Source organism: Vipera berus (assembly GCF_964194415.1).
Source record: "Vipera berus genome assembly, chromosome: 1".
Taxonomy (NCBI): Eukaryota; Metazoa; Chordata; class Lepidosauria; order Squamata; family Viperidae; genus Vipera; species Vipera berus.
In genome coordinates, this window is record NC_138202.1 from 79,962,349 (window position 1) to 79,983,353 (window position 21,005).

Genomic DNA, 21,005 nt, shown 5'->3' on the forward strand with positions numbered 1-21,005 from the left:
TGCAGTTGGAATTTTTTGGCAAGGTATGAAATGTACTTGCTTAGAGAACAGATCTGTGACAGTCCAGACAACGGTGTTTCCGTTGCTTTCTGGTAGTTCTACGATAAAGTCCATGGCTATTTCTTTCCATGGGGCTGAGGGATTCACCACCGGTTGTAACAGTCCTGGCGATTTCCCTTGCAACCTCTTAGCCATCGTGCAAATTTGACAACTGCTCATATAGCTTTCTATGTCTTTTTTCATAGATGGCCACCAAAATTGCCTTTTAGTTAAGTGCAATGTTTTTACAAACCCAAAATGTCCTGCTGATTTTGTATCATGGCACAGTTGCATGAAATTGATCCTCTGGGTGGTAGGTTTGTATAACTTCTCACCCACCCAAGATAGCCCATCTTTAATTGTGCACACATGCTTATTTTTCTGGAACCATTCGTCGCTTTCCAAAGACTTTCGGAATTCTATTCCGGTTTGGCTATCCACTTCAGGCTTCATTTTTACTTGTGCCCTGGTGGTGACTGGTGCTGCCAGTTGTTGTTCTGGTACAAGTGGTTTAAAGTGAAGTTACTCGTGTGCTGTTATATTGGGGCATGCGAGATAATGCGTCTGCCAGGAAATTCTTCCCCCCCGGCAAGTGTTTTGAGAGTGAAATTGAACTGGTGAAAGTGTTGGGACCAGCGGGCTTGCTTAGGAGTGAGTTTCCTGGGCGTCTTTAGTGTTTCTAAATTTTTGTGGTCTGTCCAGAGCTGGAAAGGTAATTTATTCCCTTCCAAAAATTGGTGCCATGTTAATAATGACCACCTTAATGAGAATGCTTCCTTCTCCCATATTGGCCACCGTTGTTCTGTTTCTGTGAGTTTTCTGGATGTATATGCGCAAGGTTGCAATGTCCCCTCATCATTTTCCTGTAATAATACGGCTCCAACTGCTACATCGCTCGCATCTGCCTGTATTACAAAAGGTTTGTCGGGATCTGGGTGTTTTAGTACAGGTTCAGCAGAAAAGAGTCTCTTTAGCCTCTCAAATGCTGCTTGACATTCCATTGTCCATTTTAGAGGCTGGCTGGATTTCACGGGGGGGGCCTTCGTTTTCAACAAGTTTGTGAGGGGTATGGCTATTTGGCCAAATGCGGGGATGAATTGGTAGTAGAAATTTGCAAACCCCAGGAAACTTTGCAATTGCTTCTGTGTGCGGGGGGGTGCCCACTCTAATACTGCCCTGACCTTCTCAGGGTCCATTTCGATGCCCTCTGGAGATATGTGATATCCCAGGTAGTCGATTTTTTCCTGATGGAATTCACACTTCGATAATTTAGCATATAAGTGGGCAGCTCGCAATTTCTTCAGGACTGCTCTGACTAGTTTGATATGTTCCTCTTTGGTCTCTGTGAAGATAAGAATGTCATCCAGGTAAACCAGGACCCCCTTATATAGGTGCTCCCTTAGCACGTCATTAATTAATTGCATAAAGACTGCGGGGGCCCTTGCAGTCCGAATGGCAATACCGTATATACTTGAGTATAAGCCGACTCGAGTATAAGCCGAGACCCCCAATTTCACCCCCCAAAACTGGAAAAAGTTATTGACTCGAGTATAAGCCGATCCGCCGTTCTGCAAGCCTGAATACACAGGAATACCCTGTGTGGCCGCGGCTCGTCGGCAGGTCTCCGTTCCTCCTGCCGACCTTTGGGGAGGTTTGGGCGCCTCCCCAAACCTCCCCAAACGTCGGCAGGTCTCCGTTCCTCCTGCCGACCTTTGGGGAGGTTTGGGCGCCTCCCCAAACCTCCCCAAACCTTGGCAGGTCTCCGTTCCTCCTGCCGACCTTTGGGGAGGTTTGGGCGCCTCCCCAAACCTCCCCAAACCTCGGCAAGTCTCCGTTCCTCCTGCCGACCTTTGGGGAGGTTTGGGCGCCTCCCCAAACCTCGGCAGGTCTCCGTTCCTCCGCGCAGACCTGCCGACCTTTGGGGAGGTTTGGGCGCCTCCCCAAACGTCCCCAAACCTCGGCAGGTCTCCGTTCCTGATTGGGGAGGTTTGGGCGCCTCCCCAAACCTCCCCAAACCTCGGCAGGTCTCCGTTCCTCCGCGCAGACCTGCCGACGTTTGGGGAGGTTTGGGCGCCTCCCCAAACCTCGGCAGGTCTCCGTTCCTGTTTGGGGAGGTTTGGGCGCCTCCCCAAACCTCCCCAAACCTCGGCAGGTCTCCGTTCCTCCGCGCAGACCTGCCGACCTTTGGGGAGGTTTGGGCGCCTCCCCAAACGTCCCCAAACCTCGGCAGGTCTCCGTTCCTGTTTGGGGAGGTTTGGGCGCCTCCCCAAACCTCCCCAAACCTCGGCAGGTCTCCGTTCCTCCGCGCAGACCTGCCGACCTTTGGGGAGGTTTGGGCGCCTCCCCAAACGTCCCCAAACCTCGGCAGGTCTCCGTTCCTGTTTGGGGAGGTTTGGGCGCCTCCCCAAACCTCCCCAAACCTCGGCAGGTCTCCGTTCCTCCGCGCAGACCTGCCGACCTTTGGGGAGGTTTGGGCGCCTCCCCAAACGTCCCCAAACCTCGGCAGGTCTCCGTTCCTGTTTGGGGAGGTTTGGGCGCCTCCCCAAACCTCCCCAAACCTCGGCAGGTCTCCGTTCCTCCGCGCAGACCTGCCGACCTTTGGGGAGGTTTGGGCGCCTCCCCAAACGTCCCCAAACCTCGGCAGGTCTCCGTTCCTGTTTGGGGAGGTTTGGGCGCCTCCCCAAACCTCCCCAAACCTCGGCAGGTCTCCGTTCCTCCGCGCAGACCTGCCGACCTTTGGGGAGGTTTGGGCGCCTCCCCAAACGTCCCCAAACCTCGGCAGGTCTCCGTTCCTGTTTGGGGAGGTTTGGGCGCCTCCCCAAACCTCCCCAAACCTCGGCAGGTCTCCGTTCCTCCGCGCAGACCTGCCGACCTTTGGGGAGGTTTGGGCGCCTCCCCAAACGTCCCCAAACCTCGGCAGGTCTCCGTTCCTGTTTGGGGAGGTTTGGGCGCCTCCCCAAACCTCCCCAAACCTCGGCAGGTCTCCGTTCCTCCGCGCAGACCTGCCGACCTTTGGGGAGGTTTGGGCGCCTCCCCAAACCTCCCCAAACCTCGGCAGGTCTCCGTTCCTGTTTGGGGAGGTTTGGGCGCCTCCCCAAACCTCCCCAAACCTCGGCAGGTCTCCGTTCCTCCGCGCAGACCTGCCGACCTTTGGGGAGGTTTGGGCGCCTCCCCAAACGTCCCCAAACCTCGGCAGGTCTCCGTTCCTGTTTGGGGAGGTTTGGGCGCCTCCCCAAACCTCCCCAAACCTCGGCAGGTCTCCGTTCCTCCGCGCAGACCTGCCGACCTTTGGGGAGGTTTGGGCGCCTCCCCAAACGTCCCCAAACCTCGGCAGGTCTCCGTTCCTGTTTGGGGAGGTTTGGGCGCCTCCCCAAACCTCCCCAAACCTCGGCAGGTCTCCGTTCCTCCGCGCAGACCTGCCGACCTTTGGGGAGGTTTGGGCGCCTCCCCAAACGTCCCCAAACCTCGGCAGGTCTCCGTTCCTGTTTGGGGAGGTTTGGGCGCCTCCCCAAACCTCCCCAAACCTCGGCAGGTCTCCGTTCCTCCGCGCAGACCTGCCGACCTTTGGGGAGGTTTGGGCGCCTCCCCAAACGTCCCCAAACCTCGGCAGGTCTCCGTTCCTGTTTGGGGAGGTTTGGGCGCCTCCCCAAACCTCCCCAAACCTCGGCAGGTCTCCGTTCCTCCGCGCAGACCTGCCGACCTTTGGGGAGGTTTGGGCGCCTCCCCAAACGTCCCCAAACCTCGGCAGGTCTCCGTTCCTGTTTGGGGAGGTTTGGGCGCCTCCCCAAACCTCCCCAAACCTCGGCAGGTCTCCGTTCCTCCGCGCAGACCTGCCGACCTTTGGGGAGGTTTGGGCGCCTCCCCAAACCTCCCCAAACCTCGGCAGGTCTCCGTTCCTGTTTGGGGAGGTTTGGGCGCCTCCCCAAACCTCCCCAAACCTCGGCAGGTCTCCGTTCCTCCGCGCAGACCTGCCGACCTTTGGGGAGGTTTGGGCGCCTCCCCAAACGTCCCCAAACCTCGGCAGGTCTCCGTTCCTGTTTGGGGAGGTTTGGGCGCCTCCCCAAACGTCCCCAAACCTCGGCAGGTCTCCGTTCCTCCGCGCAGACCTGCCGACGTTTGGGGAGGTTTGGGGAGGCGCCCAAACCTCCCCAAAGGTCGGCAGGAAGAACGGAGACCTGCCGAGGTTTGGGGAGGTTTGGGGAGGCGCCCAAACCTCCCCAAAGGTCGGCAGGTCTGCGCGGAGGAACGGAGACCTGCCGAGGTTTGGGGACGTTTGGGGAGGCGCCCAAACCTCCCCAAACAGGAACGGAGACCTGCCGAGGTTTGGGGACGTTTGGGGAGGCGCCCAAACCTCCCCAAAGGTCGGCAGGTCTGCGCGGAGGAACGGAGACCTGCCGAGGTTTGGGGAGGTTTGGGGAGGCGCCCAAACCTCCCCAAACAGGAACGGAGACCTGCCGAGGTTTGGGGAGGTTTGGGGAGGCGCCCAAACCTCCCCAAACAGGAACGGAGACCTGCCGAGGTTTGGGGAGGTTTGGGGAGGCGCCCAAACCTCCCCAAAGGTCGGCAGGTCTGCGCGGAGGAACGGAGACCTGCCGAGGTTTGGGGACGTTTGGGGAGGCGCCCAAACCTCCCCAAACAGGAACGGAGACCTGCCGAGGTTTGGGGACGTTTGGGGAGGCGCCCAAACCTCCCCAAAGGTCGGCAGGTCTGCGCGGAGGAACGGAGACCTGCCGAGGTTTGGGGAGGTTTGGGGAGGCGCCCAAACCTCCCCAAACAGGAACGGAGACCTGCCGAGGTTTGGGGACGTTTGGGGAGGCGCCCAAACCTCCCCAAAGGTCGGCAGGTCTGCGCGGAGGAACGGAGACCTGCCGAGGTTTGGGGAGGTTTGGGGAGGCGCCCAAACCTCCCCAAACAGGAACGGAGACCTGCCGAGGTTTGGGGACGTTTGGGGAGGCGCCCAAACCTCCCCAAAGGTCGGCAGGTCTGCGCGGAGGAACGGAGACCTGCCGAGGTTTGGGGAGGCGCCCAAACCTCCCCAAACAGGAACGGAGACCTGCCGAGGTTTGGGGACGTTTGGGGAGGCGCCCAAACCTCCCCAAAGGTCGGCAGGTCTGCGCGGAGGAACGGAGACCTGCCGAGGTTTGGGGAGGTTTGGGGAGGCGCCCAAACCTCCCCAAACAGGAACGGAGACCTGCCGAGGTTTGGGGACGTTTGGGGAGGCGCCCAAACCTCCCCAAAGGTCGGCAGGTCTGCGCGGAGGAACGGAGACCTGCCGAGGTTTGGGGAGGTTTGGGGAGGCGCCCAAACCTCCCCAAACAGGAACGGAGACCTGCCGAGGTTTGGGGACGTTTGGGGAGGCGCCCAAACCTCCCCAAAGGTCGGCAGGTCTGCGCGGAGGAACGGAGACCTGCCGAGGTTTGGGGAGGCGCCCAAACCTCCCCAAACAGGAACGGAGACCTGCCGAGGTTTGGGGAGGCGCCCAAACCTCCCCAAAGGTCGGCAGGTCTGCGCGGAGGAACGGAGACCTGCCGAGGTTTGGGGAGGTTTGGGGAGGCGCCCAAACCTCCCCAAACAGGAACGGAGACCTGCCGAGGTTTGGGGACGTTTGGGGAGGCGCCCAAACCTCCCCAAAGGTCGGCAGGTCTGCGCGGAGGAACGGAGACCTGCCGAGGTTTGGGGAGGTTTGGGGAGGCGCCCAAACCTCCCCAAACAGGAACGGAGACCTGCCGAGGTTTGGGGAGGCGCCCAAACCTCCCCAAAGGTCGGCAGGAGGAACGGAGACCTGCCGAGGTTTGGGGAGGCGCCCAAACCTCCCCAAAGGTCGGCAGGAGGAACGGAGACCTGGGGAGGTTTGGGGAGGCGCCCAAACCTCCCCAAAGGTCGGCAGGAGGAACGGAGACCTGCCGAGGTTTGGGGAGACGCCCAAACCTCCCCAAAGGTCGGCAGGAGGAACGGAGACCTGCCGAGGTTTGGGGAGGCGCCCAAACCTCCCCAAAGGTCGGCAGGAGGAACGGAGACCTGCCGAGGTTTGGGGAGGCGCCCAAACCTCCCCAAAGGTCGGCAGGAGGAACGGAGACCTGCCGAGGTTTGGGGAGGTTTGGGGAGGCGCCCAAACCTCCCCAAAGGTCGGCAGGAGGAACGGAGACCTGCCGAGGTTTGGGGAGGTTTGGGGAGGCGCCCAAACCTCCCCAAACGTCGGCAGGTCTGCGCGGAGGAACGGAGACCTGCCGAGGTTTGGGGAGGCGCCCAAACCTCCCCAAACGTCGGCAAGTCTCCGTTCCTCCGCGCCCTGCCTGCCTGCTTCTTTCCGCTGCGGAAAGAAGCAGGCAGGCAAGGCGCGGAGTTTGGGGAGGTGCGCGCGCACCTCCCCAAACCTCCCCAAACTTCGGCAGGTCTCGGACGGCGGTGGCTTGGGAGAGGTGCGGGCGATCCCGGAAGCACCAAAGCCTCGGCCGCGCACAAGTCCTCGGTAAGTTTTTTTTGTTGACTGGAGTATAAGCCGAAGTGGAATTTTTCAGCCCAAAAAGTGGGCTGAAAAATTCGGCTTATACTCAAGTATATACGGTACTTTGAATTCGTAGCACCCCACTGGGCAGTTGAATGCAGTCTTCCATTCGTCTCCTTCCTTAATCCTAATACGGTAATATGCTTCCCTCAGATCTAGTTTAGTAAAAATCCTTCCTTTCGATAGGTGGGATAGCATATCCTTCATTAGGGGTAGAGGGTACAGACTACATTCACTAATTGTGTTCAGATTTCTGTAATCTACACACAAATGGAAAGAACCATCTTTCTTCTCCATGAACAGGACTGGGGCTGCCTCTTTGGGTTTGGCAGGCTCGATGAACCCTCTTTCTAAGTTTTTCTTTATGAATCTTTCCATTTCTGCCATTTCCCTTGGGCTCATGGCATACATCCTGGGTTTGGGGAGTTTTGCCCCGGGTTTGAATTCTATGGCGCAGTCTGTGGGACGGTGGGGGGGAAGCTCATCTGCCCGCTCCTCACTGAAAACCTCAGCAAGGTCCCTGTATCCCTCCGGTATCTCTGGTAATCCCTTCTCTTTCCCCACTGCTGCTGTCTCCTCCCTTCGGGTTGGAGGGGTGCTTTGGGGGGGGTTACATTTTCCTGCTCCCCTTTTGGGAAGTTGAGTTCTGCTGTCCTCCAGTTTATCCCAGGGTTCCATTTCTTCAGCCATTCCAGTCCTAAAATCATTGGGCATTCCATGACTGGAGCCACTATAAACGTTATGTCTTCCTCATGAGACCCCAGGGACAGGTGAATTGGTAAAGTGGTTAGGGTAGCTGGTCCCCCCCTGCTATTGATCATCTAATTGACTAAAGGAGATTAGTTGTTTTAGTCTCCTCACTGGGATGCTCAATCTCTCCACCAGCGTTGGGCTGATGAGGCAGCGGATGCAACCAGAGTCTATTATAGCTTTTATTTTGATGGCTTTAGGTATAGAGGAAGCTAATATAGTCACTGTCTTAAGTATAGGTGGAAGGTGTCCACTTACCAATGGTTCTCCCTCTGAGCTGTCTTCCGAGGTGTCCACCGCCCCTACGGTGTAGGCTGGAGTCCAATCCCAGTTCCTGGCAGGAATTGTGGACTCTACAGCCCGTCCCCTTCATGGAAGATTCTTTTGGGTTGCCTTGGGGTTTCCCTAGTTTCTTGGAGGGTGATGACTCTGCTTTACACTGGGGGGGTTTTGAGCAGCATTCTGCGGCGCAGTGACCCTCTCTCCCGCATTTGAAAAAGCCTGTTGATTTTTTAGCTGTGGGCAGTGAGTGCTCCCTCTCGCAGGTTTGCTCGGTTGGTGGGCGACCCCATGGTTTCCCCCGACGGTGTCTCTTCAGTAGGTCTATCTCCCCTTCCTCTGCCAGGACATACCAGTCGTCAAGATGGTGTGGGTCTTCTTGAGGCAGGAAAGCATCATACAGGTCATAGTTTAGCCCGTCTTTGAAATGGCTAAGGAGGATGTCTTCTGGCCAGTTCAGCTTGCTGGCAATGGCTTGGAATTCTTGGGTGTATTCAGCCACTGGCCGTCTGCCCTGCCTGTTTTGATTCTCTCCTGGGCTTTGCGATCAGCCAAGGGATCTTCGAAACACCGCCTCAAGGATGCCATGAACCGGTTGAAATTGTTGAGTTCTGGGGCGTTGGAGTCATGTAGGTTCACCACCCAGTCTGCAGCCGATCCGTCCAGGGCAGATTGCACAATTCGGATGCGGGTTTTGTCACTGGGGATGTCCCGTCCGTATTCTTCCATATAGCTAAGGACTTGGGTTAAGAAAACCCCCAATCGTGATGGCTCACCCTTGAATTTTGTTTCCAGGGGCGGGAGTCTTTGACTGGAGCGTTGTCTGCACTGCAGACGGTATCGCTCCTCATCCTGCTCCCCATCTGTGGTTCTGGGGGGGGGTACTGCTGAGGCAGCGACTCCTGTTCTGTTGGATGGCCCCGGGGTTTCAGGTGCTGGATCCCCTTCGTTACCCTCCAGTTGTGGCCCCAGGCGCTGCCTTGGTTGCAGTTTTCAGCTCTCTCCTCCCTTAGTGAGCTCAGGGTTGCTTTCATCAGGTCAACAGCTTTTTCCAGGATCCGCTCCTCCTCACTGGCGTGCAGGGAGCTCTCCATTTCTTGCCTCCATTCCGGTTGGTGGTCGCTCCATCTCAGGGTCACTTCTCCCGATGCCTTTTCCCACTCACTTTTCCTTCCAACGCCCATCGACCATCGGGGTTATCGGTTGTGCTGCTCTACCGCTTCTTCCCCGGGGAAATATGCCGCTTCAGCTTCCCATCGTCTCTGGGATTCCATTCGGGGGGAAGACTCCCTTTCCGTGGGGCTTCCCTTCTCTCTTGCTTCGTCGCCAGATATCGTATTTATTGCAAAATCCCCCGGTAAGGTTTCTCCCTTCCAGGTTGACTTTCACTGCAAGTCCTGTCTAGTGTCAGGACCCACCCCAATCCACGTCTTAGGAAAACAAAAACTCTTGGAGTCAGTTCTAGTCCAAAAGGAATTTTTACTAGGACATGCTTGGTTGTGGGAATACAAGACAGGACTTGGTATTGTTTTACAAATGGAAACTTTATAAAGAGTTCCCGGTTCAACCCCCATTCCCTCAACCCCATTTGGTCAGCCCCCCATCATTTTACTTCGTGTCATCCCTTTCGTGGGAAAAAGGGAACTTCGAATCTTTATGGTTATTGCCTTCTTCCTCTACAGATTCAAATGGAGACACAGGCCAGATGCCTTCTTCCCTAACCCTCCCTTTTGTTCCCCCAGTTCAAAAGGTTTCCCTTGGTCTTTGAAATAACCTAAGGCAGGCTGAATCCACATGCGCTCCTCCTTCTTCGGGAGATGGCAGAATCCATGGGGGGGGATAATGTTTTAAACATACATTTATGAATGTGATATAAATGGATTCTGACACCTTGAAATTTCAATTTTTTTAAAAAAATTGGGAAATGTCACAAATGCCATATGTGAATATTATGAATAATGCCTATGTGCACTAGGTTGCTAAACCAAGCATAGATGTTTAGAGGAATAATTAAATTCAAAAGAAAACATTTTGTTACTAAGATTATTATTATTACTATTACTACTATTACTACTACTACTATTATTATTATTATTATTATTATTATTATTATTATTATTATTATTATTATTATTATTATTATTATTATTAGGAAGGGACCTTGGAGATCATCTAGTCCAACCCACTGCTCAGGCAGGAAACCTTATACCATTTCAGAGAAAAGGCTGTCCAGTCTCTTCTTTAAAACTTCCAGTGTTGGAGCATTCACACCTTCTGGAGGCAGGTTGTTCCACTGGTTAATTGTTCTGTCAGGAAGTTTCTCCTTAGTTCTAGGTTGGTTCTCTCAACTAGTTTCCATCCGTTGCTTCTTGTTCTGCCTTCAAGTGCTTTGGAGAATAGCTTGACTCCCTCTTCTTTGTGGCAGCCCCTGAGATATTGGAACACTGCTATCATGTCACCCCTTGCCCTTCTCTTCATTAAACCACACATACCCAATTCCAGCAACCGTTCCTTATATGTTTTAGCCTCCAGTCCCCTAATCATCTTTGTTGCTGTTCTCTGTACTAGAATCTCAATATCTTTTTTACATCGTGGTGACCAAAACTGGATGCAGTATTTCAAGTGTGGCCTTACCAAGGCATTGTAAAATGGTATTAACACTTCACATGATCTTGATTCTACCCCTCTGTTAATGCAGCCTAGCACTGTATTGGCTTTTTTGGCATCTGCAGCACACTGCTGGCTCATATCTAAGTGATTGTCCATTAGGACTCCGAGATCCCTCTCACAGTTACTACTATTGAGCAAGGTGCCACCTATACTATACCTGTACATTTGGTTTTTCTTGCCTAAATGTAGAACTTTAATTTTTTCACCATTGAATTTCATTTTGTTAGACAGCGCCCAGTGTTCCAGTCTGTCCAGATCCTCCTGTATCTTAAGCCTATCTTCTGGAGTATTGGCTATTCCTGCCAGCTTGGTGTCATCTGCAAATTTGATGAGTTCCCCATCTATCCCTTTGACCAAGTCGTTGATGTTGTTGAAGAGCACTGGGCCCAGAACAGAGCCCTGGGGCACCCCACTACACACTTCCCTCCACGTAGATGCAGTTCCATTGAGGACCACATGCTGAATACGGCCGGTCAGCCAGCTACGAATCCATCTGGTGGTGATGCTGACTAACCCACATTTTTCCATCTTATCAAGTAGTAGGTTGTGATCTACTTTATCAAATGCCTTACTGAAGTCCAAGTAAATTATATCCACAGTATTCCTCTGGTCCACTAATTTTGTCACTTGGTCAAAGAATGCAATAAGATTTGTTTGGCATGATCTGTTTTTGACAAACCCATGTTGGATTTTACTAATGACTTTGTTTGCCTTTAGGTGCTTGCTAATTTGTTGTTTGATTATCTTTTCCAGAATCTTCCCAGGTATTGAGGTCAGGCTGATAGGTCAGTAGTTTCCTGGATCCATTTTTTCCCCTTTTTTGAAGATGGGAACTACATCAGCTCTTTTCCAGTCCTCTGGTAGTTCCCCAGTGCTCCAGGATCTTTGAAAAATATAGTTCAGTGGTTCTGAGATCATGTCTGCCAGTTCCTTGAGAACTTTGGGGTGTAATCCATCTGGTCCTGGTGATTTGAACTCGTCTAAACTGGACAGGTGCTCACTTACCAAGTTCTTGCCTATCTTAATTTGTGTTTCTATTCTGTTTTTTATGGCACTGTTTTGGATAGGTTGGACTGTTTTTACCCTTTGTGTAAAGACAGATGCAAAAAATGAGTTAAATAGTTCTGCTTTCTCCCTGTTGCTTGTCACCTTCTTGCCACTTTCCCCCACTAATGGACCAATCATTTCCTTAACTTTTTTCTTGTTTTTACATGTTGAAAGAAGCTTTTTTTGTTATTTTTGACTTTGGTCGCAAGCCTTAGTTCAGGGGTGTCAAACTCAATTTCATTGAGGGCCGCATCAGCATTGCGGTTGCCCTCAGGGGGCCGGGTGGGTATGGCCTGGGTGGGTGTGGTCTACTGGGTGGGCGTGGCTAGAGTGCATATGGCCTACTGGGTGGGCGTGGCCAGCTCTATATCGTTCCCATCAAGGGTGCCTATGGGGGCCTGGGCAGGAGTGGGACAGATCTGAGGGTCTATGACAGAAGGAGGGCCTCTGGGCCAGGGCCAAGGCAGTGGGGGCCGTTCCCTCACTGTTTCCAGGATGGCTTCGCAGGCCAGGTGAAACCACTTCGCAGGCCAGATCCGGGCCCTGGGCCTTGTGTTTGACATGTCTGCCTTAGTTCATTTTGAGTCTTAGCTTTCCTCACTTCATCTTTGCAGGCACAGGCTATTTGCTGATATTCTGCCTTAGTTATGTGCCCCTCTTTCCACTTTTTATACTTGTCCTTTTTATCTTTCAATTTATCAGAGTGTTCTTTATGTAGCCATGCTGGTTTCTTTTGAGAGCTGTTATTTTTCTTCTTTGTTGGTATTGTGCTAGACTGGGCTTTTATTATCTCACTTTTCAAAATTCCCCAAGCTTGAGTTGTTTTCCCCTTTAGGATTCTCATCCATGGAATCCTTCCCAAGCTCCAAGTTTATTGAAATTAGCTCTTTTAAAGTCCAAGACTCTAGTTTGACTGTGTTCTATTGCTTGTGCTTCCAGAATGTAGTCTCTTTATTACTTTGGTAATTCTTTGTTTATTTATAAAAAAAACTGCCTAAGGGATTTAGAGGAAGTGGTAGGTAACCAGCAAATGCATTTCTTAATTTACATTACACATGCATCACATCTGTATTACAGAGTTTTAGAGAATCATTACACGTCTACAGGTCTGCTTCTAGTTAAATTGTTCAAAGACTCTTTTAAGGGATCTTGAACAGTAAAATAGGATGGATTCATAACAAAAACATGAGACAATAGCACTGAACAAGAAATTCAAAAAATTAGTTATCATAGCCATCCATTTTTTTACAGACAAGTTCACAAGTTATACCCATAGAGCCACTGCTGATTCTTTCTATCATGTATATTTTAAAGCCTAGTTACTAATTAGGAAATACTGTCCCGTTGACAAAAACTATGTAGGAAGGAAAGCTGCATCAAGATGCTGTGATAGTTAGCTATTGCTGAAATCTAAGAGAATTGCACTTTACTTTGAGAAATTACAGTATACTACTTTTTAGAGGTTAATTAAGGTTATTAATTTGGAAATAATACTTTGTCAGTGTTTGAACAGCCAGTGTGTATCTCCCACTACTCAATAAAAAATAATTCATTCTTTGCTCAACAGCTATGAGTTTTGTTCATCCTAGATCAGTAAACAAAAAATTTCCTGCTAAGAGTATTAACTATATATGTCACTAGAGATAGATCTTCTGATTGAATGTGCGCACACTATTCTTCACTGGATTTTGGCGTGTAAAAGGGGGATATAGAAGGAGAATTAAATACCTCTGAGACACAAGTTCAGTATTGTTTTAAATTCTTTATTGTAGAAATTAAAGTTTATAGAGATGTGCTCCCTATTCTGTTTTCAATTAGACTGCAAAATGCAAAAGTATGCAGATGCATTTCAGAATGTACTGCACGCTGGTAAACTGTCAGGTTAGCATTTTTTTAAAGCTCTGCAAGTAAGTTGCCAAATTTAAACAATAAAAAATCAGTATGGATGTCTATTAAAAGCCTCAAGAAAATAACTAGAAAAACTGTGTATTTATTCTTCTATCTACCTCTTTTATTTAATAGCCATTCAACTTGCAAAGCAATTCTGAGCAGCATACAGTTCTATGGAAACATGAGAACAATTAAGTGAAAACAAAACACAGCAGAGATCAGGAACCACGGAATCAAAAATAGAATTTAAAAAAAAATGAAAGGAACCAGAATAGCCAAATCCAAACATAATGTGTTTCCCTGAAAATAAGACAGTGTCTTAGAGGTATTTTTTGGGACCAAAAGACTCATTAGGCTTATTTTTGGGAGATGTGTGACTTTGCGGCCGCCCACCCACTCCATCCCGTCTGGTTGCTCACAGTTGCAATGGGGCAGGAGAGCGTGCATCACACCAGTGCTGCCACAAGGTGAGGCGAGGCAGGTGGTGGTGGAGCTGCCCCACGCACCCCATACCCGCTTACCTCAGGGCCCTCGCAGGCAGGCCATTCCCTGCTCGGCGACCTCCCCCCACCTGTTCAATGACCTAGCTACCTACCCACCTCTTCCCTTTCACTCCCCTACCGAGCTGGACTGCCATGCTACGGTCCTCCTCTGCCATTCGGAGCCAGGAGGGAATGATGGCGAAAGGCTCCGCTACCACTACGCAATAGCCATGTCTGCCGCTGAAGGAGCTTTCTTTGGTCCCAGCCACTGTGCAGATCACCTGCCCGGCAGCAGCCACTGCCTCCTTCTCCTCCAACTCTCCTGTGGCTTGCACTGTGACTGGGTGGCGCAAGCCTCCCCTGCGCCTCCCTCCACATGGCAGGCAGGGGAAGATAGTGGTGCCTGGTTCTTCAGCTGCCCTTGCCTCTCTACACTGTTCTTCTCGCCTGAAGGCACATTCCGCCTTCACTGCCCTCTGCTTCCGAGCATTGCCCTGGGAAATCCTGTAAGCTGTTGCAGCCGCAGGCAAGCAGATGGTGGGAGGGAGCGTGCAGGCAGCTTTGGTGGGTGTCTGGCAGGCGGAGGGAGGTGGCAGGGGAGGCTTGTGCCACCCAGTCACGGTACAAGCCATGGGAGAGTAGGTGGAGGAGATAACCGCCGAGCAGGTGATCTGTGGGGCAGGGCAGGGCTGGCAGGGACCGAAGAAAGCCCTTCCAGCGGCAGATGCAGCCAATGTGCAGTAACGATGGAGCCTTTTGCCATCACTCTCTCCAGGAACCAAAACGGCAGAGGGAGACTGGGTAAGGCGACCAAGCCTCCCCCACCCATCCTCTGTAGCATGGCAGTACAGCTCGGGAGGGGAATGAAAGGGAAGAGGCAGGTGGGCAGCTAGCTCAATGAACAAGCAGGAGTGGCCTGGCTGCGGGGGACCTGAGGTGCAGGGTGTGTGGGGCAGCTCCACCGCCCAACTGCCTCACCTTAACTTGTGGCAGCAGTGGTGCAACGCATGTTCTCCTGCCCCACTGCAACAGCAAGCAACCAGATGGTGGGACGGATTGGGCAGGTTCTTAACTAGGGCTTATTTTGGGGGTAGGGCTTGTATTAGGCACAGACCAAAAAATCAGGGTAGGGCTTATTTTCTGGGTGGGTCTTATTTTTAGGGAAACACGGTAGTATACCTCTTTCATTCTGGACAACTTCATCTCATGTTCTAACCCAGTGCCTGAAGCAAGAATCAGGTGTGCAGGGCCTTATAGAAGTCTAGCAGGATCAGAGCTATCCAAACATCAGAGGGAAAATGTCCATTTATCCAAATGTTGTATTAAAATTAACCTGCAGGTATTGTTTCCTTCCTAAATTTAGTTTTATATTTGTGCAATTCTCTGGATGTATTCAGTTCTATAGCTATTCAATCAGGCTAGAATTAAATTGTTTCACTCTTATTTCCATAGTTTATTCTAATTTTCCCAATGACTTATTTTTCCCCCCTTAGATTAGGTATATGTAGCTCTCAATATCTCATCTATTTTTATGGCCATAAACAAAAAAAGAAAGGGGCTTCTTTTGGCTTTTTTGTTATTATTTAAAAGAGATATGAAATATATTCATGAAATAGAACCCTTTTAAACCATCCAAATGAAAAATTCTGACCAAACCTGTTTTGTTTCAAACACCAAACTTTTTTTTCTCATTCATTTACCAAATTTCCCAATCCTAGGATCAATCTGTACTTTGCCTCCTTGCCTGTAAGAAAGGAGATCTGCTGTTGTCACTAAAAAGGCTTAAGGGAAGGGGCTTCAAAGAGTTCTGCTGCGAGACAGTTAATGGCCATTATACAGTTTCATCCCTATCAGCATATTTAAAGAAATTTGTATACTGCCCTAACAAGGACTGAATTGCCCATTTTAATCACCTTTAGAGATACTAGTAGTAATACTGGTAATCCTCAATTTGAGCTCAAAATTTCTGTTGCAAAGTGAGACAGTTGTTAAGTGAGTTTTGCCCCATTTTATGACCTTACTTGCCACAGTTATTAAGTGAATCCCTGCAGTTGTTAAGTTAGTAATATTGTTGTTAAGTGAATCTGGCTTTCCCATTGACTTTGCTTTTCACAAGGGTGCAAACGTTGATCACATGACCCCTGGGACACTGCAACTGACATAAATATGAGTCATTTGCCAAGCATCTGAATTTTGATCACTTGACCATAAGATGCTGCAATGGTCGTAAAAATAGTCGCAAGTTTTACAACTTTGAATGCTTACTAAATGAACTGTTGTATGTCAAGGTCTATCTGTACCAATACCAAAACAAGACAAGTTTATGACTTAAGAGAGATTATGTAAACTGCATTACTAAGAACCAGCCAGATAACAGCATATCAGCACAATTTGGGGGATGGGGTACTGATTGGAATAGCCTGTAGAAATGTGAAATGTCTTACCAGGAATCCAATACCTCCTTGAGAAGCAGTTATTAAAATTTACATGTATTACATTTGATGTAAATGTCACAGAGTCCCTTATTCATTTGCTAGATGTATAAAGCTACCCAATTCAAACTATGTGATTCTGGGCAGTGTACAGGGGAGCCACCAAAAGCACATTCTTTTGAGATTTAAAAAAGTGTCAAGATTTAAGAGAGAAAACCTGAAACATGCCCTCTACGTGACAGCATATGTGGCAGTTGGGTATCCTTGGGAGAAGGCAGCCCAACAAGTACCGGTAATCTGCAGGTTTTAAAAGTGATGGTCAGTACCGTACTTTTAATTGCATCCAGAACCCTAATGGAAGCCAGCGCAACTCATGGCATAGTGGTGTTACATAGGTGTGATGAGTTGCGCCCATAACTACCTGTACAGCTAGATTCTGGAAGATTTTCAAGAGCAGCATGTTGAAATAGTCACAAGATATTGCGCTAACTCAGCCATACCCAACCCGCCCTGGCTATAGCTACCATCTGCTGTTTAAGTAAAAGCTGTGAATTCAGAAGAATCCCTGGTTTGCATACCATGTCTGAAATGGGGTAGTGTCACCCTATCCAAAACCAAAGATGGAAACGTTCTAACTCCCTGAAATCTGGATTTGAGGACCCCAAACCCTATAAAGATTTAAGCTGCAACCTGTTGTTTCTCATCCAGACACAGGGACTTTGAGCTGACCAAGAAGGAAATTTCATCATTGGGGCATTTGTACCGTGAGTGTTGTCTGAAATCACAGCAAACTGCTGACAGATGTCTAAGAAAAGCAGCCTGAATATATTTTAATTTACCAGCCAGCAGAAATTAATTCAGATCTGTGATTGATTTCACTCTGTAGTGTTCAGCTAGAAGAGACAACCATGAGATTACATACACAGCTTAAGGCACTAAACACAATTAATATTCTATGACTGAAAAACTACATGGTCTGCCAATTTCAAATTCCCTTAACTGGAAGCCAAATATGTAAAGTGTCTCTTGAGCATATAACCAAAGTGATCAATTTTTGTGGAAGTTCACATTCATTCGCTTTGGTTTTATACTGTGAAACTTCTAAGCAGAACAAGCAGGCCCAGACATGCACAAGCTTCACTGAAAAAAAAGGATACAGTACGTACATTAATGGAAATAATAGGTCACTATTGAGAAAACTGAGTAATTTGCTTTGTTTTCTATAACGTATCTTTAAAATGTTCCACAGATCTACTATGATATTAGTCGATATGAAGTGATGCAGGTAATTCTTACAGAATGTGTATTGCTATGACAGGAGAAGACAAAATGAAAAAGGAAATGGAAAAAGAGCAAATGAACACTTAAGAAAAATGCTAAGGCTTGGATATAGAGATGTCCAATGATGGACAAAAAGTGAATGCTATAGGACAGTGGTGGTGAACCTATGGCATGCGTGCCAGAGGCGGCACTCAGAGCCCTCTCTGTCGGCATGCGCGCTACCGCTACCAGCAGCAGGTCCATCAGGCCCACTGCCTCCCAGAGCAGGAACCCCACCCAGCACAAAGGAGGCGAAGCAGCCGACCAGCAAGCTCGAGTAGAAGCAGTAGAGCAGAGGTCACCAACCAGTCAATTGGTGAGCTGGGAGGGGGAAGCATTTTACATGTGTGAATGCGTGCGCGGGGCCATGAGCATGCACATGCTGCAAATGGGGCAGGACTAGTGCCTGCGTGATGCTCACTAGCCCTGCCCCGTTCTTGCGTGGTGCAGCACCTTGTATCTGCACCCTCCGGCGGCCATTTTTGTGTCTTGCAGCATTTTTGCGCCCCCAGTTTTTGTGTGCCAGAGGTGCCTCCCTGCCCCCCCCCCGAGGGCACCACAATGCTGATGCGGCCCTGGCACGTTTTGATAAATAAGTGGGTTTGGGGTTGCAGTTTGGGCACTCGGTCTCTAAAAGGTTCGCCACCACTGCTATAGAATTTGAGAGAGAAAGGAAACTAATAATAATCTGGTAGAAGGCACTCATTTTGTTGAAGCTGCCCTGGTCTTCATGGTACTTTGCTTTGCAAAGATTTTTAATAACTATTAAGAACATAGAAGATAAAAGATTTAAATTTAAAATGCACACATAACAAGAAAATCTACTTCTCAAAAACTAGATATAATCTATGGTTTTTGAATGTTTGATAAGATTCATATAAAAATATCAAATGAGTTAAATAGGTGAATGCCATTTTATAAAATCAATTGAAAGTAAAGCAAAGTATCATATAACTGAAATATAAGTTTAATATACAACCATAATTGCTGCCTAAAATTCTTATAACCTTATCTCCACAAAAAGATATACCAAAGCCAGAAAAATACAGAAAAGGGCAATTAATATATTTGAAAAGGGAGAGTAGGAGAGAGACTTATAAAAATAATTACATAAATGAAATCTCTATGGCTGAAAGGCAGTACACTTCTCAGTATCCCACATCAGGGAACTATTGCAAGGGATTATTACTGAAGGTAATTTAGACTAATCCTTGGAAGCATATTCTGGATCTGAGTATCACTTTTGATTTAACTGATCAAGACTTTTGAAATATTCAGGAAGAATTAACAGAGAATTATAGAATAAAAACCAGTAGCGAAAAGAAAATAGTGGGGGGAAAAGTGTGCTAAATGATGTAGATAAAGAACAGAGTAGTAACAAATATGTTTTTCTTTTTCTGTAATTAATAGTAGAAGTCTCTGAAAGACTTCTTTCAGTCTTAACAAAAATACAGTCAAGTAGTGTTTCCTTGTAATATATAACTATTCTTATCACTATATTAAAAAAATTAAACTTGTACAACATAGTTTAGCAAATTTGAGTTGTGCAAATATCATGACACATACTCTTATTACAACAAAATTACTTTAAAGATGAAACAAGATACCATGTAAAAATTATAGCTTTGTGTAAATATGACTTACACCTTAACTCATACACTATGAATTTCCTTTAAAGAAAAAGTCAACTGTGGGAAAGTGCAAATGTTAACAATGCAGTTTGTACCCATTCCACGATAACTCAGCATTTCTTTTTGCTAATATTATCTATTTTTTAAAATTAAACATTTATATCATTTTGAATGCATGCCAGTTATATTACCGTATGGCAGAATTTTAACCTTCTCAGACTTAAGAGCTGTAGTAAGAGGAAGGATTTTGCTCTGAGAATTCCACACTACCACCAAAATTCTCCAATTATAAGCTTAATTAACTAGACCTAGCAGAGAAATTAAAGAAACAGTAATGGGTCAGCCTCGTAGCCCTTTGATGTGCTGTTACTTGAAGATTACTAGATTTCTATTTCTTTCAATCAATAGTAAAGAATTGTAAGATTACATTTTTATCCCTACATCGATAAGCTTCCATTTATAACTTCCATTATTATACATTTATTAAGGATAGTGCCAAAAGCAGACATTACACTAAAAGCGGGGAAGTAAAGTGTAAAGTAAGCAATTGAAAGGAATATCGAGAAAACCCGTCCTAATGCACAATCAAGCGACCTTGAGTGTGCATCGTTCTCAATTTATGTCAAAAGGCAAGTAAGTGCAAGAAGTGTTGGCTGTAAATTGGGAACTCCCAAGTTATCCACGCAGGTGCAGCAGACAAAGCTAAGGCCCCGAGCTAGAAAAGCTTAGGTATAATTTAAGAGAGAAACAGGGCTCGAGGACAAAACCGACAATTAAGTTAAAACTGGTGGAATTTAAAAATAAATAAATAAATAAATAAATCGCCGAAATGAAAAGGCGCCAGCTGCTCGGCGGGGCAGCTTTGCATAATTCAAAGGCACACAGCAGCAAGCCCATGCCAGAAACCCGAGGGGGAAGCCTGGAGGAAAGAATAAATGGACTCACCTGCCCAGGTGTTCCGGTACGGGCCCAGAACCTCTGAGTGGTCCAGCATCCACACGCGGAAGACAACCACCAAGTTAAAAAGCAGCCTACAACACAAGTAGCCGACGACCAACACTCCGATCCAATAGTAAAAACCGTCGGGGAAGAACAAAAAAGAAGCCGGAGTCTCCATAGCGTTCCACGACGCAAGCGCCAACAGACAGCAAAGTGATGATGACGGCCCGTCAACGCTGAACCCTCCCTAGCTTGTGTCGGACCCTCCCACAGAACAGCCCCGCCCCAAAGAACAGCTATTGGCTAATTAGTACGATGTAGGATTGCTATTGGATATCTATCGGGGAACACATGGCTCTTGATCTCGCGGTATTTTCTTTTTTAAAAAAAAAGGCGTTGTTGAAGTAAATTCCCTCACAGACGGGAACAATGGCCCTTCAAAGTCGCTTGGCCCGCCCGTGTAGCGAACGCGTCTTCCGGCGTTCTCTGGCTCCTACTGGCAGTGATCGATGTCGTTCTTGTGGGGCCTGGTTGTGATTCATTGAATGAATGAATGAATGAACCTTTTATTGTCTTAAGTACAACCATGTATACATTGAGATTGGCTGAGCCTCCCTTCGTGCCCCCACCTCTCCCAGCCTACAGTGATACAAACCCTTCATCTTATTACACCATGCGAACTAATTGCACAACATACCGGCCTCGCAAGTCAATTATGCGTAAAGTTTATAAAAATTATTTCCCGTTCAAAAGCCTAACAGCCCAAGGATAAAAGCTGTTTTTCAGCCTGTTGGTGCGGCTGGCTATACTCCTAGATCTCCTACCTGATGGTAGCAGAGTAAAGAGATACCATCCAGGGTGTGAGTCATCCCTGAGAATTTTCCTCACTCTTTCAAGGCAGCGAGCCCTGGCGATGTCATCCAGTGGTGTCAGGGGACAGCCCACAATGTCTTGTTCTGTGCTCACCACCCTCTGTAATGCCTTCCTATCCGCGGCTGTCAGACCAGCATACCAAACCAAA

The 21,005-nt window shown here is 48.6% G+C and overlaps 1 protein-coding gene across 1 annotated transcript in view; it reads right to left on the bottom strand.

Annotated features, from left to right (window-relative positions):
• Positions 1-20,214, bottom strand: part of HSD17B12 (hydroxysteroid 17-beta dehydrogenase 12) — an 81,137-nt gene extending 60,923 nt beyond the window's left edge. Inside the window, exon 1 of the mRNA XM_081313138.1 lies at positions 19,991-20,214. Coding sequence (XP_081169264.1) covers positions 19,991-20,162 — 172 coding nt within the window. The 5' untranslated portion in view covers positions 20,163-20,214. The remainder of the gene's footprint in view (positions 1-19,990) is intronic.
• Positions 20,215-21,005: the final 791 nt, after the last annotated feature.